This window comes from Contarinia nasturtii, unplaced genomic scaffold (genome assembly GCF_009176525.2).
Source record: "Contarinia nasturtii isolate CC-2019 unplaced genomic scaffold, AAFC_CNas_1.1 Cnas_scaffold_695, whole genome shotgun sequence".
NCBI classification, from domain to species: domain Eukaryota; kingdom Metazoa; phylum Arthropoda; class Insecta; order Diptera; family Cecidomyiidae; genus Contarinia; species Contarinia nasturtii.
Window position 1 is genome coordinate 10,820,226 of NW_022198046.1, and position 22,737 is coordinate 10,842,962.

At 35.7% G+C, this 22,737-nt stretch overlaps 1 protein-coding gene across 1 annotated transcript in view; it reads right to left on the reverse strand.

Annotated features, from left to right (window-relative positions):
* LOC116341455 (protein dachsous) overlaps nt 1-22,737 on the reverse strand; it is an 89,721-nt gene that overhangs the window by 64,614 nt on the left and 2,370 nt on the right. The window contains exon 2 of the mRNA XM_031768568.1: nt 11,787-13,902. Within this exon, the coding sequence (XP_031624428.1) occupies nt 11,787-13,604 (1,818 nt within the window). The 5' untranslated portion in view covers nt 13,605-13,902. The remainder of the gene's footprint in view (nt 1-11,786; nt 13,903-22,737) is intronic.

Below are 22,737 nucleotides of genomic sequence, written 5' to 3' on the forward strand. Positions count from 1 at the left end.
CAACTATTTTCTCTGTTTTATTATCTTTTCTTTGAAATCCCATTACAAACATGCATTACAATAAAAAAAAAAGTACATCCTATTAGACAAGTAATCATTACACGAAAATTCTCTCTATTCGGTGTCATGGCCTAGTGATTGAAAATGAATTTCAGTAAAAGTGTTTTAGAGGGAAAATGCAGGCGCTTCGGGGATTAACTCTATTCGCACAATGATTGATTTTTTTTCAGCTCTCAATAGCAACTCTTTTTTTCTTCTACCGAAAAATGAAAGGAAAAGTTGATGTCTGTCGAAGTACAGCGGCAGCAGCAGCACATGAAGCGTGTGCTTTTTTGCTCTCGTAATTCGTTCACGATGCATATTGCCCGCGGCAATACTTTACATGTCTGCATCTGCTTATTAGAGGAACGCACTCTAATCTGATTGAATCATAAAGAGCTAATATTAAATTTATCTCAACATCAACATTTTCATTTTTTATCTTTCTCTCTCTCCCTCTCTGTGTTGTTTTTTCACGCGCGTAATTTTTTTTCCGCAATGGTCATTGATTTACAGTTTGCAAAGTATGCCAAAGTGATCGGTGTATGAAAAGAAAGGAAGAGAATGAAAGGGCGAAGCATTTTTATTTTCAATAATATCATAAGTCATAAGCGCGCATTGTACAAGTCATAGGGGGAAGATAAATTGTTGTCGATGAGACGAATTGATGAGTTGTTTGTACGCGTTTTTTGTTGTGTGTGGGTTATTTTGAGTTTCTTTTCTGTTCGCGTGTGTGTGTCTTTTTTTATATTGTCAAGTGTTTTTCGTCACGTAAATGTGTGAATGTATTGTGAATGGATCAAAATCGATCAACGTTTATCCGCAACGTTGGAAAGTATATTTTATTTTATTTTATTTTTTGTTCGCTCCTCTTCGTCGTTTCACATTTGATTGCTTTTGCGCTCGTAAATTCATTACCCACAACATTAATTTGCATATATCGAAAATATGTGTGTGCACGAGCTACTTGTTGATGATACGATGTAAACATTTCATTAAAATTGATCATATGGTGAACATATATATATATATTCGCCTATTAATATATATATTATAAGATGAGATATGGTGGCGGTCAAGAAGTGAGACATACGGTAGCAATTTTATGGTTGAATTTAAGTGGCAGATCGAGGACGAACAACAAAAAAACGATATCGATTTTTCCACATTCCAACTTTATTTATGCTATCTTTTGCAACTGGATAATTTGTTGTGTGTGAGAGAGATTGGCATATTGAAAAGAAAACATGCGCAAAAAAGCGATGTATTAGAAAAGGAGCCCCAGCAAGAATGTTGATGGTTTTTTAAGAAAAAGAAAAACGAATAAAGAAAAAATCAATCACATGTCGATTGCCATGCCAATGCAATGGCCGGATAGCTGTTCTGCATTCTAAATAACAATAATAAATATACAATAATTTTAATAATCAGCACATACTGGGCGAAATGGTGATGAACGTCAAATTCCGAACGATCAATATAGACGCGAACACACGCGGATTGTTATTATTAATAGCATTTCGAGGTTGATCAAAGCACCGTTATACATTGGCTTCAGACACGCGCACTCATCTCTCGGCACAATCAAAAACATGTATTTTCCACACTATATATTCAAACACACACACTCATTCCGAAACAAATAAAAAATGAAGAAAAATATCCGAGAGAGAGAAATATGAAGCACACACATTGCAGTGTGCAATTCAATGTGGAAACAACTAAAATTTGTATGCCGTGTACGTTTTACAAGTTCGATCCGTTTATCCGTTGATTTTTGTTCAATTTTCATACATATTTTTCTGTTTCGTTTAAATTCATTATCGAATCGTCTCTTGCGGCCAAGTGCGTGCGTCTCCAAAATGAAAATGCATCGGTACTTTTCTCTCTTTTTTTAAAAATATACTATGACTGTGTGGATCATACACTATATTTAATGCATTTTTTTAAAAGTGCGATTTAAAGTGAAAATTTTTAAATGGCAGTGCCGAAGCGACGGCAACACACCAAACAGATAACCACAGCGAAAAACTACTGCTGTTGCTGCTACTGAGGCTCATATACACACACACCAAACGAATGAACAAACGAACGAACGCAAAAAATACATAAAATTTTAAAAAATATGGAATAAGAATTGCACCTACGGCCATGCTACTGCACATTTTATAAGCAGAAAGATAGGAACTCGATGTACACACGAACGTAGTACGCTAAATTGTATGTATCTGTGCAAGCTTTGGCGTTCGCATATATTTAATTTTTTTTTCATTTGGTTGATTTTTTGCTGTCCCTCTCTCTATCTCTCTTGTGCGCCGTGGCGTTGAGCCGTTTACATACAACGGGCTGAAATGTATTTTTTTTTTCGGCAGTTCATCACTGTGTTGTGTATGTACGCGCGCACCATTTGGCACCCGTTCAGCAAGTCGATTTGTAAACCATTATTTTGTTGTTATTATTTCTTATCATAGTCGGCGCTGGCTAAAGTGTGAGTAAGTAAGTGAGTGAGTAAGTGTGTGCCGATTTTGGTTATCAACAAAAATAAATTAATTAAATCCGACGCGAATCCATGTGACTCTGCATTGTTCCACAATGCCACAGCTTGCTGATATCAACCAGACAACCACACTTGATTTATTACTAATTGAAACTTAAGCTTCTGCCTCTTTCCCAACAACACATAACAGTTATAGTGCTATCACACTCATTCCTTCTCTGCCTGACTGATTGTGAAATTATTTTGCATGAATTGATTTCGGAAGTTTTCTTTCGCGTTCTTTGTGCGTTCTTTTCCCATTTTGAATGCAGATGATTTTGCAGAAAATGAAATGAACGAGAAAGAGTGCAAGATGTATGGTTTGGCTAATTCAGCTGACATACGCTTTTCTTTTTGTGAATCTCGGCCATATTTTATCTGCCGTTTGCCTGGTTGAATGACATGTAATCTTTAATGTCGCATTTATCAAAAGGAAGAAGTTGTATTTTATCTTTATCTTAAATGCTCCGTAACGTCAACTGAATTCCTTCATTGTGATTGCTTGATTATGAAAGCGATGTGCATTCGTGGCGATATGTACGTTTGGGTATGTGTTAGTGTTTTGTTGCACATTCATTTTTGCCATTGTGAACCGGCTGTGCACATCAATTTGAATCGGCTACTGTGGACATTGTGTGTCGATGAGCAGTTTTTAATGCATCGAAAAGCTTTTCGTTCTGACGAAAATTGCGTGCACACAAATATTTTAACAGAAGCAACAGCAGCCGCAGCTTGAACTAGTTTGAGTGAGGAGTGTATGTGTATATGTGTTTGTGTGCTCAAGCCGAAAAGGTCGTGCGTACAGTAATCGAAGTGAAGATTTCACAAAGCTATTGAATTCCCTTTACGAGATCGCTATGTGAATAAAAACCGAAAAGCATTCCAGATTCGCGGCTTGATAAACATTGACAATGCACATTTTTTTCATCGTCTTGCATTGCACATTTGTCGATTCTATCGAATAGATTTTTGTTTACTTTTGTTTTTCAAAAGGCGCATATAGAATTTCTTTTTAGCTCTCTCCCTCCATCTCTCTCTCTCTCTCTCGCTTTTTGTGCATACGTTGTTTTTGACCAATTGAACCGAGCCAAGCCGAGTGGTACGCATAAATAAATACGACATTCCAGCTACATTTCAGCCTTGTAACTTGTAAACGATGAACAAGTTACAAAACAGTGCACACACAGTGCATAGAAAAGAAGAGATTTTTTTTAACAACAACACGCACCTCGTCCACGACTTAAACGAGAGAGAGAGAGAGAGAGAGAGAGAGAGAAAAAAAAAAAAAACAACAAAAAATGAGATTCAGAGTTGAGGATCTGTATTAAATGTTTAATTGCGAGAAAACAGAAAGAATCTTGTGGTGTGTCGATTGTCTGCCTGCGAAAATATGTAGTATGCCACCGTTAATGTGTGTACGCATTTCATACGTTTGGCTGGCCGAATGACAACGGCCCCAATCAGCCATAGTATTAACGACTAATTCGAATCGATGCAACAAAGACAGCAGCAAGAGAGCGCAAATACGTACAGCAAATAAATATAAATGTGCATTGGAAGGAAATCTGGCAACATATATTTTTATCTGACAACATGAAATATGGCAATAGCCCACAGCATTCGACCGATAGCCAAAGACAAACATAAGCATATATACAGCGTAAATCCAAAGAATCAACCACCAACACATATGCATTAATGTGAAGAAAGAGCTGGAGAGAGAGAAGAAGAGCACACAGACACCAGCACATGGGCCTCACGCTCACACTCTCTCGCGATGAAAAATACTCACATCAAATTATTATAAAGTGAAGAGAAAAGAAAAAGCATGAGTAAAGAGTAGCCCGCAACAGCAACAGCAGCAGCTACAAAGTTGATCGAGAAGCAAACAGCACGCGGCTAAAGAACTATAAGAATAATAGTAATAATATAGTAAGAGAGAGAGAGAGCGAATAATGAACATGGAGCGAAAAAATGTGAAAAAATATTTCTCGTCGTCGTCGTTGTTGTTGTTACTTTTCGTTGTTGTTTTTTTATTCATTTTTGTTTGAGAAAACAAAAATATGTATTTATTGAGAGGTTCTTGAGTTGGTTCTGATGCTCTTCTATTTCGAATTAGATTGCATACATGATGAGCGTCTTTGTGTATTTTTGTGTTTGGTTGCACAGACTCTCTTTTCTCAACTCGAATCTGTTGTTGCTTTAGTATTTGTGTTGGTCAAAATGTGCGCGCGCAGCTTACAATCATCGATGTTTTTAATGAAATTTTTTTTTTGTTCGTTCATATCGGTCGAGCATATATTTTTTGTGCATTAAACTCTCAATTGAAGAGCGAAAGAGAGACTGTAAACAAACGTTGGTGTATTGAATTGGGCCGTGTATTGGTTTCGTGCACCATTCGAGTATGATGCTATGTTTGTGTTTGGTCTGAGATGAGCGCGCGCGCTAACACACACGCCCGCCAAGTGTGAGTGTGGAATTCCATTTCATTTTTACAATGTTTTAAAATACATATATTTTTTTTTATATGGTCGATGGTAGTCTTTTCGCGTGGTATAAAATAAATGTGTACAAAGAATACTCGAGTGAGTGTATGCCTTGCTCATGCCATCTACGAGATAGAGAGACTATTATTTAAATTACGCTCTTCTTCATATATTAATTGGTGTAATTCTTTTCTTGATAAAATGCTACGCACAAGAACAGACAACAGGCAAAAATCAAACTGTATATCATTCTCTTTCTTGTGGCTCTCATGAGCCGATACGTATGCTTCGATCGGTGTGTTGCTTGTAAATGGAAGCTTTGTGTCTTTCTTTTTTTCGTTCTTTCCATTCGGTCTTTATGTCGAGAAGGCAACAATAATAGCAACATCATCAGCATAAACATACCTTTAAATATACGCGTCGACGTCGTCGTCGTCGTTTTTGTTGATTTTCTTTTCTTTGGTTCTTGTGTTTTTATTTTTCACTTTGATTAGCATACCTCAGAGTCGAAGAGCAAAGAGTGTGTGCTAAGTCATTTTATATATACGCGATCATGAAACGAATCCAAGAAGTAAGAAAAGGTAAACTGGTTATTATTCACTCATACACATGCGAGACGTGTGGTGAACGCTGCGCATTTCGACCATCATCATAGTCAGCGACGATCATATGCACGCGAAAAAAAGACAGATACACCATGAATGCCATCTTATTTCGCCTTGTTGCTTGAAGTAATCAAGCCTGGTGTTAAAGGTGTTTTCATTTCTCGAATCGAATTTTTCTTTTTCGCCTATCTCGTATGCATGTGTCCATGTCTGTATGTGTGTGTGTGCTTCTTTTATGGTCCGTTTCCCCAAATACACTCAGCAAACACACACACACAAATTGAAATGATGAGAGACACCGTTCTTAGCTTATGTTTAAAAAAACATTCCACCAAAGCATGTATGCATACCGATTGCCGATTGCATTCGTCGTTGTGCGCATTATCACAAACTGAACACAGAAATTGCATTTTCAAGTGTACACAACACAGTCAACGAGAAAGAAAGAAAGAGTGAGAGAGGAGTCAATTTTTAAAACCAAAAACTCAACAACGTGCATAAAGTTAATGTGTACGAGTATGAGAGACGAAAAATTTGACTTTTATATTTACAATTTTATTATAATAATGCTTTAACGTTATTATTTTTTTTCCTTCTTCTTCTTCTCTTCTTCCCTTTGTGTGTGGAACGATTCCACTCGGATATTACATTTTTACATTCTTTTATGTCGTTCACTCGCATTCTCTCGTACGTTCATTCGTTTCATCATCATCATCGTCATCATCATTTTGTTCTCTCTCTGTTTCTGTGTGTGAAGCACACATCTCACAAGTCATTCCGAAGTTCTTACATTCTTGAGATTGTTATTTAACACAGGAAAAAGCGTGTACGATTCAAAGAATAGCAATAGCAACAGCAAGCTTTGCTTTTCAAATGAGAAGAAGATGTTTCTTCGACACTGTCGAATTTATGCCATTTAATTGATGTGAAATTTTTGAATTTCGATGGTCTTTTTACGGTTCAAACTGTTAATTCAATGGGCTTTTCGAGTTTAATTTGAACTAGTGCTTTTGTTGTAAACTAAACAATCACCAAATGAAGAGAGAAGAAATAGAACATTTTTACGGAATTCCAATTCGGCCCCAAACATCTTGAATGCATAAAATTCGCTAATGGTTTTATTTTTTCTTCTTCTGCGATTGTTGTTGTTATGTATGCATATGGTAATATATGAATGTGTTCGCACAGATGTGATCGCAAACGAACGTGCAAAGGTGTAAGCACAATACTAATAATTTACAACCACATTGATAAAACTGTATGTTGTTATATGGTTAAAAAAAATGTTTTTTCAGTTTTGATTTATCGCAAATTGAATTTTGGTGCGCTATAAAAAGCAATACAAAATGTTTGCTTGCATGTAAGCAACAATGTTGCGGCAAAAGTACTACTGTCATCGTCGCCGTTGTTGGTGTTGTCGACTGAAACGATTTTTACGATGACAGGGTCCGAGCAAACGATTACCTTGACGGCTTGAAGTGGTTTTCAAAAAGCAACTGGGAAATAAGGCCCCATTGACTAAGATGAATCTGTTGCTGTTTCATTTTTTTTCTGTTCGTTCTTCAAAGAAAAATAAAACTTTTAATTGAAATTGTTTGAATAGTTTTGTGCCCTGTTTGGTTGCCACTTTTTTTCGGACTAAAATGTTGCGGTCGCATTTAGTTCTATTACATACATCCAGCTCTCATTACATTCGTCTAATATCAACGAATAGAGTGTTTCGTTTTGCATTGGCATTTAAATGGCATGGATGTGCGTGCATTTTGTTATGAATATAATCAAGAATTTACTCTGAAAGCGCAATAGGCACATACATACCTATATATATGTATATTTAAATTGATCGGGCCGCGATCTCAGCCACAGTCATGCGCGCGCGAGCCATTCTTGAATTCCACAGTAATGAAAGAGGTTGTTTTAGTAGGAAAGGAAAGCACTATGCAGGCTATACACATCAATCGAATGTACACTTCGACTTTGTGCCATTCTTCTCTTTCTATCGTTCTCCTCCTCTTGCTCACTCTCTCTCTCTCTCTCTCTCTCTCGCTCTCTGTATGGAGAGACTATTGTGTTGGGCATATGCTGAAGAATCCATTAAAACGCGTTCTTTTTTTTATTTCGTTCGTTCATTCGTTCTATCTATTGACTTCTCGTGGTCGTCGTTTTGGATTTTCATTTGTGCTTCATTTGCTTGAGTTTTCTTTCTCTACGAACTCTCGGTGTGTGTTGTTCGCTTCCCTCAGTCACTCAGATAAAAATTTGTGACGGTACATTTTTTTCGCTCTCTCTCTATCTACTCTCTTTAATTCGGTATTGTATGTGTGTGTGTTATTCTTTTTTATCTTCTAAACTTCTATTCCTTCGTCTTTTTTATTAATTTCGAATTGATGGTGTACACTTTTAATAGTTGTAAAGGTCTTTTTTCGAGTTCTGTTCTTTCAAAATTCATTGGTATGTCGACAGACCCATTTGAAATCGTACAGACAAAGACAAAGAGATGGGTAAAAGTAATAAACACTCCATACTGAATATATATATATTGTTTTTGATTCGTCAATAGAAAAGGAAGAGAGAGAGAGAGAGAGATAACCAGTGTATTATCACGTAGCCTTTGTTTGTGGCATTCCATCTCTTTTACGCACACAATAGAAAAAGAAATAGAGAGAATATTTTTTTACCAAGAATCTGGCGTTCAAACTGACACTTTTAATAGACTTGAATTTAACACACTCGACTTTCCATATCTTTCTGGTTCATAATTTTTACTTTGTGTCAAAGGTATTGTTACATTTGACTTTTGCCACGCTGTAAAAAACATTTAGATAAATCCTTTGGGATGAACATGATGCATTTATGAATAATGCATAATTCCAATGCACGATGAATGAAAATTTTCGAAGAATGTGTGGACGAGAATGATGAGAAGAAAAGGAGAAAAATTATGAATAAAAACTATTTTACGCCGAAATATATCCAATAATGAACATTTCACTGACAATAGAAAACAATTTTAAGAAAATCATCATCAGCCCATTCAAATTCAACAATATCTCAACAATTAAATAAACCGTCCAAAATTAAATGCGCATCATTCGATTATATAGTTGTATATGCCTGTGGTGTGTTACCAGCCAGCTGAACAAAATGCGTCCGGAATTCCAAAAAGGATTTCACACCTTTTCCCATATCCAGCAAATGTGCCGCCCAGCGATAAGACATTTAAGAAGAAATTATCGTTATTTTGAACTTAGAAACGACGACATCATCCACATCGGATTTACAGAGAATCGACCAAAAAAAAAAATGTGATCATTTTACGAATCGAACGAAACCATATCATTTCCATGTTAATTAAATAATTTCTTATTTTTTTTCTCTCTGTTTGTTCGCGATGATTTTCGAACGAATTAAGAGAATAAATACCGTGGTCTTCCTGACTTGGTAGAATGGAATACGAAACGAAAATAAAATGCCGTATAATAAACTCATTAAGAGCTTTGAATTTGACTCACTCAACGATCGTTGATTTGTGCACGTAAAATGCGCTCTCTTTCTCCCTGTGTCTCCACTTGCGGTTCGGCCAAGAGAACGCACAATCAAAAGAAATGCCTTTGAACATGACACAACTTATCAAGCCTCCAGATGACCATTCACACATAATACACCACAAGAATTCAAAAAGTCAACGAGAAAAAAAAAACAAAAACAAAAAAATATGTAAATTTCCTCGGAAATTTATAGCAACTTTTCAGAGTAATTTAGTTAATGTCAGATACGAGCTTTGATGTTATGTATATATGCTTTGAATTCTCTGTGCTCTGTATGTTGGTAATCAAATCAAGAATGTCGTATTGCAATGAACGAACAAACTGTTAAATACATGTGAATATCGCGAGTGGAAAATGTCGTGGGGAGTTGATTTTTATCGTTTGCAAATTGATTTGAATTGAACGTAGTGTGTTTGTTTGTTTTTCAGTTTTTCGACTAATTTAATTCTCCATTCCATTCAACAATTTTGTTGACCCCCATATCAAATCGAGACTATTTTGTACTGTTTGGCTAGGAATCGTAAATATATTCTTTCTTTGAAAAGATTACAAAAGCATTACCCACGATTTTTCCAAATATGAACAAGAAAACGAGATGATTAAAACTAAAGATGATCTGTACGCTGCGAACGAGATGCGTTCAATGATCGCAAACAACTTCATTAGCACCAAAAACACATACATAAAATGTCTCGGATCGGATTGTGATCTGCTCTCGTATTTAAATTTCAAATACTGAAAATTAACAAAACGAATCGACGTAAACGACGCAATCATAGTTCGATCTCTAGGAAATGAACATTAAAAAAAAAAAAACAAACGAGCCAGAATAGAGAGATGCGAAGAAAGACAGAAAAAACAAACACCGATCATGGAAATAGCGACAAGACGATTTTGACAACGGTAAAAATTAAGTAATCAAAAAAGCAAAAAAAAACGTACACAAAATTTTAATCTTCTATCGATCTGTGTGTACGTATTGAAACCGAATCGTCGACGTTGATGATTATAATTGTATAGTCGCCTACTTTATTTGATCGCACGACAAACCAAATTGATACAAAACTTTTCGTTTTTAACTCTAATTTTGAGTCGTAAGCCTTTTCCTTTTCATCGTTGGTTTTTGTGAAATTATTACTCGATTTTGAATCTTTTTTCGTTTATAAGAGAATTAGTGTTTTTTTCTCATGTTCGTAAGATACGTTTGAAGAATGGTTTTTCATTAATTTGACTTCGAATGGAATGAACATGAAGATGCTAAAATAGCGATTTTGCGAATTTCATATGTGTCGTATGTGTTGTAATACGACGATAAAAAAAATAGACAAATGGGCTGAAAATTAAGAACACTACCTGATTCCGTGTGTGAAGCGAAAGAGTTCTTTGGCGGAGAAACAGAAACGTATCGAAATCAAATTAAAATTTTAATACGATCACCGTGAAATGTTATTGCCACAATGTGATTTTTTTCCTCTTTTGCTCTCACACACACATTTTCTGTTTATCTTTACGACAATTTTGTCTTGAGCAAAACAAATGGTTTTGTCGTCTTTTATTCATTTGCACCGTTTGTTGGAAATATCAGAAGAGATGCAAATTGAAAAGCAAACCCGAACAGGGAAAAAAACTCATGCGAATTGAACGTGATTCATCTTTGGTTGGTCTTTTGGCTTCTACATTATGATATAATAAATGTGCCAGCCGATTGGTTCCATTGACCGTTTCAACAGAAACTCATGTAAATATGTATCTCATTTAGATCGTCCCCTTCGAAATCATAGAGCAAGTTGAAACCAAATGGATTGAACAACAACCGTTCGAGGATAGATTTGTTTTGATTCAAACGAAGAAATTATTTTATGTTTGTGTGTGTGTCTGCATTATTATTTTTTTCACAGTAGATTTTCAATAAAAGATTGCAAGCGGTTTGCTACCAGAAATCGCGTTGTGTGATCGTTTGTGTCGTGTCGTGATATACAATTCGTTTCTTCTTTCTTCACGTTTTTTTTTTCTCTCCCTCGTACATGAACAACGGACAAAAAAATTTTTATCGGTATTCTCGACACAACGAAATCAACAAAACAGATGAATGACTTTAAATTCTTGACTCTTTGTTTCGATTTCCTTTGGCCATATCGTTTGCTGTTGTGTTTTCATTCGTTGTTTTTTTCAATTATTCATATATATTGTTTCATTTCTATTTCCTTCTGGCTGTGACACACCACGACGAGCAAATGATGCGAATCCATCCTAAAGAGAAGAATTTTGCTCGTGGTGAATACAGAAAACAGCTAAAAAAAATACCGTAACTCATGCACGACATTAACTCTAATAATGGCAACAATAAATCTCTCAAACAACAAACCAAAACATTTTTCCAAATGGATAAATCTAAATGTCTGCTCAACAGAATTGGATCTGAAGCTGTTAATATCATATATTTTTTTCAAGTTCTGCGTTCTTTCTGCAAAAACTTTGAAATGATTTGTTTTTTCTTCGCATGGTATAATGTAATAATAAAAATAAAAGAGAAGAAAAAAAAATGGAATTTAAACAATTGAATTTGACTTACCTTTAAGATACATTTGCCCTTTGGATCATTTTCGCTAACGGTTGCATTGTAGAAACTTTGATCGAAGATCGGTTCATTGTCATTGACATCATGAATTTGGATGAAAACCGTTGCAGTCGATGACATTGCCGGTACGCCATTGTCACGAGCTTGTACAATCAATTGGGGTACGGGTTCGGTTTCACAATCGATGTGCGTTCGTGTTGTAATCAGTCCGGTGTTTGGATCAATTTGAAACCATTCTGAATGCGTATTTGGTGTATCCAATATGGAATATGTGATGACCGAATTGTTGCCTTCGTCACGATCGATTGCGGCTACTTGTATAACTGATGTGCCCGGATCGGCAACTTCCATCACATTTGCATGGTATGTTTCTTTTTCGAATTCGGGTGCATTGTCATTACAATCGGTTACTTTTAAATAAATGGTTTTTGATGCGTGCAACGGTGGCGTACCTTGATCGGTAGCCACAATGCTCAGCGTGTAATTTGGCTGCAATTCACGGTCCAACGGCAACGAAATAATGACCAAATAAATTATGCTATCGCGTGTTGTTAAACCAAAATGTCCATCACCCCCAATCAGTGAAACATTTACATTTGAATATTCGGTTTTTGAATCGGGATCGTTTACCGAAATTCGTGCAACAAATTCGCCTGGCTGTGCTGATTCGGCAATTTTTGGCGTTGCATCGTCACTTAAGAAAATTACATTGATTATTGGCTGATTATCGTTGACATTTGTTACGGATATCGACACGAATGCTGTCGTCTCCAACGGTTGCTCGCCATGATCACGAGCCACCACAACCAATTCATGTAATTCTTTTGTTTCAAAATCGAGCGGCTTATTCACCGAAATAATACCGGTTTTACTATCAATTTGAAACATTTGCTCTCGATCACTTTGTCGACGATTTATTGTGAATTCAATTAAACCATTGTTACCGGCATCAATATCAGTGGCATACACCTGAAGCACTTTTGTACCGATCGTTGCATTCTCCGGTACGGATGCAAAATATCGACTTTGATTGAATATCGGTGTATTATCATTAACGTCTTGTATTGATATATTCACTGTCATTTGACCACGTAACGGTGGATTACCACCGTCAATTGCCTCAATCACTAAACTATAAAATGGTGTTGTTTCACGATCTAAAAATCCATTGATTTGCAAGTCTAAATATAAAACACCATCGCGTTCACGATGCGATGACAATCGAAACGCATTATTCACATTACCCGATACAATATTATAGCGTTGTGTATTATGTCGCCCTAAATCTAAATCACGTGCCGGATTTAGTGTTCGTTTAACATCGCGTGGTGTATTCTCCGGAAATTCAATATTCATTGATGACGATGGAAATGTTGGTGCATTATCATTTTCGTCCAGTACACGAATTAATACTTTAATATTTTCACCGCTCATTGGTATCGCAACAAATGAATAGGATGCACGCATTTCACGATCCAATAGCACTTTTGTCCTTATTTCACCGGTTGTATGATCAATTGATAGGTCCGGTTCGACCGCGCTACCTTGCACCGGTACAATTAAATACGGTGGGCCACTATCAACGCCCGGCAAAAACTCGCCAATGTAACCGATTTTATAACCGATTGGTACGCCTTCCGATACATCTAATTCGCATACATGTTCGGCCATCGTCATTCGTATTGTCGTCAACGTACCAATGCATACTAGATACATTGACCACCACCATAATAGCCAAACAAGTCGCCTCATCATTCCAATGTGAAGACAACAAAACATTTTTCGTTTCATTTGTTTCGTGGATGCTGCCATAATTTATCTTTCACCTACGTGTAACGCGACTCATACAGCAGCAACTCACCGCTTTTTATCATCACCGATTAAAATTATGTAAATGAACCATTGCGCGCTATAGCTTGCCACAGATAAAAAAAATTTATACACACTCACTCGCACACACACTCCACTACAACGTTCTCTATCTTTGTGTATTTCAATGACCCCTGTGTCTCTCGATACTTTATGATTTATTTCGAATGGGTTTCCGTCCCTCTCTCTATCTGTCTATGTTTCGGTGTCTCTCTATCTATCTCACTGTCTCGGTGTCTCGCTGAAAAGGAAATTAAGATAAAAAAAATTATGAAAAATAGAAATGAACAAAGATAGAAACATCGATCGAGAATTTATTTATTTTTTTAAAAAAGTCATTTGGTTTATCATTTGTGCGGTGTATTTGTGTGATCGGGTTTGAGTTACATGCAAATTGTTTCGTAGAAATATACCCGTTTGGTAATGGAATGGCCACAACAATTTTTTTTTCGAGATCATTTTCTCTCTTTCCATTTGAATGCATTTCAATTGAGTTCTTTTTTTACTGCTTCATTAAAAAAAAAAAAAAAAAAAAAAAAAATAACAGAAAAACAACCAAGATAGAGCACAGGAAAACACATTGATTGTCAACATGATATTTTGCCCGTGATAATTACAATTGCAATTTGTGGCAATGACTCTCTTTTTTGTTGGAAGTGAAATGTGCACAGCAGCACAGAATCGAAACGATTTGACAGCGACAAGTTATTATATTGGTACAACGGCATGCGCCCATTGACAGTAATGTTTCGAAAGTTTGCAATCGGTGCAAATGAACTGTGCACCGCAACACACCGTACGGCTTATGTCGGCTCATGGCCTTTGTTTTCACCATCGGAATTAATATTTTAATTACCCACAATTGAACAATGCGGACAATTATTATGTGCATCTTAAGACGGCGATTTAATCGAAAAAAAATGCACAGCAAAGAAAGAAACTAGTTTGCTGCACATATGCAATGACAAATATTGTTTTTTCTCTCAAAAAATGGCTTCGTTTTCATCTTACTTTATATATTTGTTTTCTGTGCACGGCATGCTTTCAAACCCATGAAAATTGCTTACATTGTGGCTAATTAGGAGATAAATTTTATATTTATGACTTTTTAGTTTGTTTTTTCTTTTCCTTTATCGACGTATGGTTTGATGCTCCCAGAAAAGACGGATGAATACATCGCGGCCGGTGCACACACAATTATGGAATTTATGAAAACGAAAAAAATGAAAAGTTTACTCTTTTTCTGTGTTATCTAGAAAATGTTTATGATTTTTGGACGCGCAAGTGTGCGCGCGCTTACCAATACCGTGGATGGCTTCGAAACGAATGGACAGCCATAAGTTACGACAAGTATTTTATGCGTTCGCATTTTGTGTAAGGAAGAGACACAAAATATATTAAAAAATGATGATTTTCATTACAAAACAAAAGCGCAATATTGTGCGTGCATCATCACCCATAAAAAATCCCATGACTTCAATTGAAATGCTAAGTATGCGCGTTAAGTTGCGTCACTTGATTTTCATTTCTCTTTCTACCTCTGTGTTTGGCTTTTGTATGTGAGCATCTTTTTTTTATGCCCCAGCAATAAAACGTCTTTGATAGAATACTCTATGTTAGACCGAAACAAATATTGTCTCTGTAACAACTCAGGTTCTAGGAATTGAAAAAAACTTTTAAACAGCGATAAGAGCACATTCAAAATGAACACGGTTCGCGGTGCTCGAACGAAGTGCAATGCAAGAGTAAGAGAATACGAAAAAGAGAGGAGAAAAAAGAAGAGAAACAACGACACGAAGCAAAACGACACGCTTTATAATTCAATGCACTGTTAAAGTTAACATTGTTAACGAGCGACAAGGAGATTAAAAACTCCCGAGTGGAAAGTGCAGTGAAAGACCCGAAAGGAAATGCACAATGACACACGTACGAAAAATCTATATCTTATAACACCGTATTTTTCATAGGCCATTTGCTTGCCATCTTTCGCTTGTTGTGTTTGTCGTTGTTGTTGTTTTTTAATATCATCATTTTATCGTTATCATCTAATTCATAAATTTATTGGCCGTTGTAGTAGAAAGAAGAAAAAAAAGACACACACACAAGAAACAACGATGGTTTGGTTGCTGTTCTTTGCGTCTTCTTGCCTGATGATGATTATTTGCTATGTATTTTGTGTGTTCTGATGTTAACTGTCTCGCTTGCGCTTTATTTCTTATTCTTTTCTATTTTTGAGTAAGTGCGCACGGTATTTCGTCTTCATCGTCGTCGCACACAGTACACGGCCGATTATTAAACATTTTTCGTATCTCAACGTGACTTTGTGTCGTTCGGTGCAATAAATCAAGCGCACAGCAACATGATATTCGACTTGGGCACACCAAAAACTCGTCCATATGAACAAGTCATACAAACGATAGATTATGTCGCCCGTTGTTGCTTTTTTTTATCCTTTCTCTTTCTCATTCTCTCTTTCTGTGTTTGATTTGCACAGAAATCGGTGTGTTTCATTTGGAAAGGCGAACCAGAAAATGGCACTCTCACACAGCACCACCACTCGCTCGTACTCTCGCACCCATGCGCCCAATATGACAGTAGAGAAAATAAAATTGCCAGAAAATCATCTACAATGTATATATGAGTGTGATGGTTCTTTTTTCTCTCATTTGCAAATTGGAATGTATACAATGCTACACAATTCATAATCTCTTCACCCTGTGGCTTTACCATTCATTTCATTTGCAAACATTTTTTGTGAGTGTTTCATGGCATTACCATTCGGTTTGGTCTCACTCAGCATTTGTAGCAGTTCATTTTCACGCTATTTGTACGATTCACCAAATCATAGCGTATATCTGTCTTTTGCTACAATAGTTCGCTGCCTCACAGTTTGTCGATTGAAATTCTTATCCATCGCCGTGTGTTTTTTCTTTGCATAATCAATTATTATTCACAGTTGAATATGCGCTCAGTGCACTTTGTATGCGAACAGCTCCGTTGCCACATTTTACATGTATCAAATTAATTATTATTTTAATATGCCTGGTTCGCGAGCTTAAATGCTTATGCCATGCAATAAAATCATCATTAGACTAATGGTTGATTAGTTTGCCAAATGAAATTTTCTCTTTATTTTCTCGCTATTTCAAATTTCTGTGATTTTGTTTCTCGCCAATTTTTGTGGCCATTTTCATTGGTCGCGACCAATTTTTCGTCGATAAATAGATATTGTGCATGTAAATTTCAAGTGAAAGTTGTTTGACCAAATAGCTTAAAAGAAAAGATAGCATTCGCATCGTTTGCATCGTATGGCTATATTTCATTTTAAGATAAATTGTGGCTTGCAACTACCGCGACTACGAGTCAGCACATTAGATATAGAGAAAAAAGATGTGTTTCTTGTGGCTTTTTGCACTTTTTCGCGTGCGTTGTTTGGTGCCATGTTCGCAAATCTCACCAATTCACATATATTCTTTTTTTCTCTACTTCTTTTGCTTTGGTTATAATCAAATTAATCATTGTACAATATTCATGTTATTTTTTTTTGTCTTTATCTTCACTCTAAAGTCTCTTTCGTTTCATTTCTATGTGACTGTAAATATTATATATCAAGAATGATCAAAACAAAAGTGCAACACGGTGCAATGGCGTATGGCATGCGTATAACCATTTGGTGCGGTTGTTTGACAACACAACTATTTCTTTTACATTTCAGGCAAATGTGTACAAAAGAAAAAAATTATGTCATTTTAGGTAAAATAATGAACAAAGATAATATAAACATTGGATAAATGTATTGGCAAAAAACATACACTGCGAATGCGATATGGAATGTGTGTGAGTGCATTTCATGAATTGCGTTTTGGGTGCGGAAATTGTAATTCGGAAAAAGATTTATGATTGCATAGAAAAAGCGAAAGGAAGAGTGCATCGTCAGTGCAAAGGCATGTCTATGTAACTGCATGTTTTGTTTGTTTGTTTTTTTTTTCAACGGAGATGGGCTCCATATATAATTGCAAACTGTTTCAATGTATTATACGATGTGTTTATAATATCGTTCGCTGTTTGACGGATATTATCCTACACACACGCGCGCTCGCAAGTATTTCGTATGTGGTCGCGATCGTGAACGAAAAATGCCATCGGCAAAAAATCAATTTCAAAATTATGCTTGACGCGCTCACCTCAATCCAATAGCTCAAAGAGAAAAAGTAAAATCGCACAGTGCGCGACCGCACTGTGGAAATAAAATTTTAGCACGCAATTGAACATGAAAAATTCCATAAATTGATGTTGCTCATAAAATATGGTATATATTCGAGCTGTCATTTGTATTTCAATAATTTTGTACGTTTTCTTTTCTCTCTATCTTTTTGCCCGAGTCCGTTATGAAAGAGTCAGCTACGTAGAGCAAAAATATTATATAGTTTTTGTGTGCGCGTGCGCGCATAACGGCCACTATGAGAAACAAATATTTATTCCAAGTACACGAGAATGAGTACATTACACAGAGATACACACATCATCTTGCCCATTTACATGCTCGAATACAATACTAAAAGAATGAATTTTGTAACCTGATGGATATTATTACGGTTAGTTTACGCTTATGGGTGCTAATGCAATAATTTTTACTCTTTTCATTACCATCATTTTTTGAACAATATCATCGCCAATGCGAACTAAGACCCAGCGCTAGACACATGTATCCCATGTGCCGAGAACAAAACCAAGAACATTGTTCAACGACTCTGATTTCATCAGATAATTTTACGGTCTAAAAATAATGTACTTCTTTTTTTCTCAAAATAATTATCACAGAATCACACGTTCCCATTAAGAATGTGTATGTGTTACATTAAATCATATCTTCATTACGCAGCATTGTACTCGATGTCCGAATATTGTCGAGAGAAATTATCCGAGTGGTTAATTTGGCCTTGCAACGCATATTCTACTAACTACATCTTGTTGTTATTCTCACTAATTCCGTTGAAGCAACGAAATAAAATAAAAAAAAAAAACATTCTGAAATTATGGCCTCGAAATTATGATTGTTACCGAAACAAAAAAGAACTTAAAATTCTTCGTTTATTGGGCGTCTTGTGTTTGGCAAATTAAAATTAGTTTGTTTGGTGGTTCCCACGTTAAGTTTCGAAAAAAAAGAACGAAAACACATTTTCACATTACAATTTATAGACGAATGTTCTGTAATGCATAATAAAAAAAGGCATGCGTGTTATTCGATAAACATGGCATTAATGATTATTATTATTCGACAGAGTGTTCGATAGGAGGGCAGACGCATAGAAAAAGGCTGTGTATTTGTGTATGCACCGTGCGGTATGCTCATGCAGCATGAAAAGCAACAGGTTTCGTTCAATGAATACCAAGTAATTGAGTGAGTTTGCTTAGGCATGCATTAGAATACTATGTATTGAAAATGAAGAAATGGGGGAAATAAAAAATAGTAACAAAAAAAATAATAAGAAGAAGAAGCAAAGAAGTGTCGGTGCAATGTAGATCGTCTAGATTTCAGTCGTTCTTTTTTAATTGATTGCAAAAGTTTTAATTTGTTCGTTAATTGAGATGAACAATATGAGTTGATTGTCGATTCATGTATGTAAAATGAAACGAATTCTCGCACTTTTGCGCACTTTCACGCTTAACCGGGCGAAAAAATTCACACGTCAAACATTGCTGAACATACTCTTCCCATCTATTTGATCTTCATATATCAAACGAACTGAATCAATTATTGTTATTATAGGTATGTCTCGTTTGTTTCTAGGAAGCTCTTCTTATATTGCAGTGGAAGTATAAAAGAAACATTCTCGAAATTGAGATCATTATCGCATGAATTTGACGAAAAAGCTGTTCCGAGTGTTGGCGATGATGATGATGATGGTGATGTTTGAGGGTCATTATTCAAATACACGTACAATATAATAATAATTTATTGTCATTCGTTTCTTCGTTCCGTTATAATTAAAGGGTAACCTGTGTGATTTGGCGTGGGCTGAAACACACACATCGTCTAAAATGAATGCAAAAGTTCTCTTGCCGAGCAGAAGAAGAAAAAAAATGATTCGAGAAAATGAATGGCGCTGATAGATACGGATATATACCAATTTTATTGTGTGTTATAAACCCGAAAAATAAGAGAAATGAACTGAGAACTTTCAACGAATTCGTAAGATTTATTGTACCACGGTTCTATCTCTTTATGTCCGCAATCTTCTCATGTCGAAAAGTATATTTTCGGTAAGCGAATGGAAAAAAGGAAAGTATGAAAGACAAAGAAACGACGGGAACGAATGAACGCATGAAATAAAAAAAAATAGGATGATAGTATGTAATTATTTTCGACTGTTTTCTAAATTAGCGAAGTAAGAAAAGCCCATTTCCTGTATCACCCGATGGTTTCTGTTCTGTGTCGCATTCAATTCAGCATTATTAGAGACCGCACTATTCAAAACGAAATTTCCGAAATACAAAAAAAAACACGGCAACGACGACGACGTCGACAGCAACAACTTACTTGCTGGACAAAAGAAATGAAGAACAAATGAACATGGCGAGCGGCAAATATGAAAACAAAAGAAACAAATGATTTTATAATGGGATTTTTTTTTATTCGTATGTAATACCATTCGACCTGAACTAAGATTACAAGAATCTTTTTCATTCTCTCCCGCGCCTGCTTCGATCATCATATTAAACCGCAAAAAACACACATCTACTTCTTCTTTAACAAATAGAGAAGAACACGAAATACGATGCAAAAGAGGAATTCAGAACAAATGATTTGGAGTATGAAATGCGAGCGAAACGAACGAATGAATTAAAAAAAATGTTTTCAAATTTATAGGATTGTCAGCAGTTTTGTATGACACCTGCGGTTCCATTCCGCATGTACATATATTCAAAATATTATTGCCATCGCTTGGGCCATTCCATTTACTCACCGATGTTCACCCTTAATGTGATCGCAGCTATTTTACTTGTCGATCAACAGACAAATCTAATTTTCTTTTAATTTGAGACTCTCGAACACAGAACAAAAGGAGCATCTGTTTTTTTTCCTATACGTCAAATTACATCAGCCACATCATACACACTCGATTTCAATTCGTTTGACAGAAAATGCAGAGAGTGACTGAAGGAAAAAAAACCGCACATTTATGGAACGAGTTACATCGTCGATCGTAAATCGTGACGCGAAAAATGCGATGCCGAATTTCGAAATGCATACATGGCCATATATTTTTTTTAAGGTATCGAACCCGAAAAAAAACATTGATTCTTCGCCTACGTTTTTTGTTTATTATTATTATCTATCTTCGGAGTCGAGGCTTGAAACAAAGCAGCTATTAAGCATGGAAAAAAGAGTAAGAACAACCAAATCTCTGCACCACTCTAATTACACATATTAAAGTGTATTTTTTTCCTCTCTCGCAGTTTATATGCACATTCCAAAATGCACAATTTATGCTACGTTCAATTCCAAATGCGCACAGATCTTGTTTTACCTTTTGCATATTATACATGGTTAATATCAAACTGTTGCCATCGAACATTGCACAGAACACTTATGTATATTAACTCTACTATAGCAGCATAAGGTGTGGTATTTTGCTTGCTCATTGTTTTGTTTGTACATATTTTTTTTGTCTTCACTTATTTTCATTTCGAATACGGCCGCACCAAATGAATTGTTTTCTTTTATTCTCTCCCTCTCTGTTGTGTCTATGTGTTTTGGGCCGCTATTTTTTTCTCGTCTTTTCATTCAGCCTCTTGTATGAACTTAAACAATTTTAATTCATTGTTATTTGTTTTAGCTTGTAACCATTTTTCACCAAGTGGATTAATGTTTGCATTTCGTCGCTTTTGTTTTCAGTTGAATCGAATCAGTGTGCTTGATCAGATTCGAATAAAAAGCAAATCGGTAACTGTCGGAAATGTGGCTGGAGAGATGTGATTATGAATGAGAAATGAACAGAAAAAAACAAAATCAAATCCAAGTACGGAAATGAGCAGCTAGTTCGATGGAAATTATAGGGAATTTTTTTTGTGCCATCTCATTATGAGCATATGGAAGTGGTGTTGGATTGTTTTATGATTTTATGTATTGTTTTATTTTGACGTTGATATGAATAACGCGCAAGCATTTGACAGCAATGTTATAATTGTTGTTTTCTTTTTGCTGATGTGAGAGATTTTAAACTAAACGCAAACATACTCCAAATAACTTTCATCGACGAACGAGTTCAAACACAATTTGGGTTTATAGACTAGACTTTCATCTCTTTTACTCTTTTCTCTCTCAACCGCAACTCTCTCATATGAAACCATGATGATAAATAAGCATTGTCATTTGATCACAATTAAATCACAAGAAATGCAATTAAAACATACACAAATTAAACTTTCACAATAATGCATCATTCATTCGGTATTTTGTTGTTTGAACTTACGCCGAATAGAAAGTAATCGAACTCAGATAGAAAAAAAAATATTAAATCAATATTTACCATTAATCATTTCATATATAGAAGAGAGGCGATCGAGATTCGTCGTTATCGGTTAATAAATTTCAAAGCAACCAACAACATCCAAGTGTGAGTTCATTTTTAAAGAATAGTTCCCAATCAAAAAAGGAGTTTTTTTCTCTCTTATTCCGTTTTTCTTCGCATATCACAACTTGAGACCATTTGGTACATTTTTTTTTCTACCTGACGCGCACGTATTCTGAACTAGTCAATGTTCGTTAAAAAAAACAGAACAGATTCGATAGAATTGGCCATAAAAAATGAGGGAGGAAAAATGCTGACAGAATAAATAATTTCAATGTGGTTCTACGATTGAAATTGAAACTCACTACGGTTATTTCTTTTTTCTTTCAAATCGGTTTTGGTTAATATTCTTCAAGATTTATTTCTTATTTTTACAGCGTAGAAAATAATCTCGTTCGATTCCGTATAAAATGTTTATTGAATGTGAGAGTTAGACACACGAAAAAAAGGAAGAATCGATGGCACGGCAGGTAGGTGACCCATGTGATGATACAATGAAA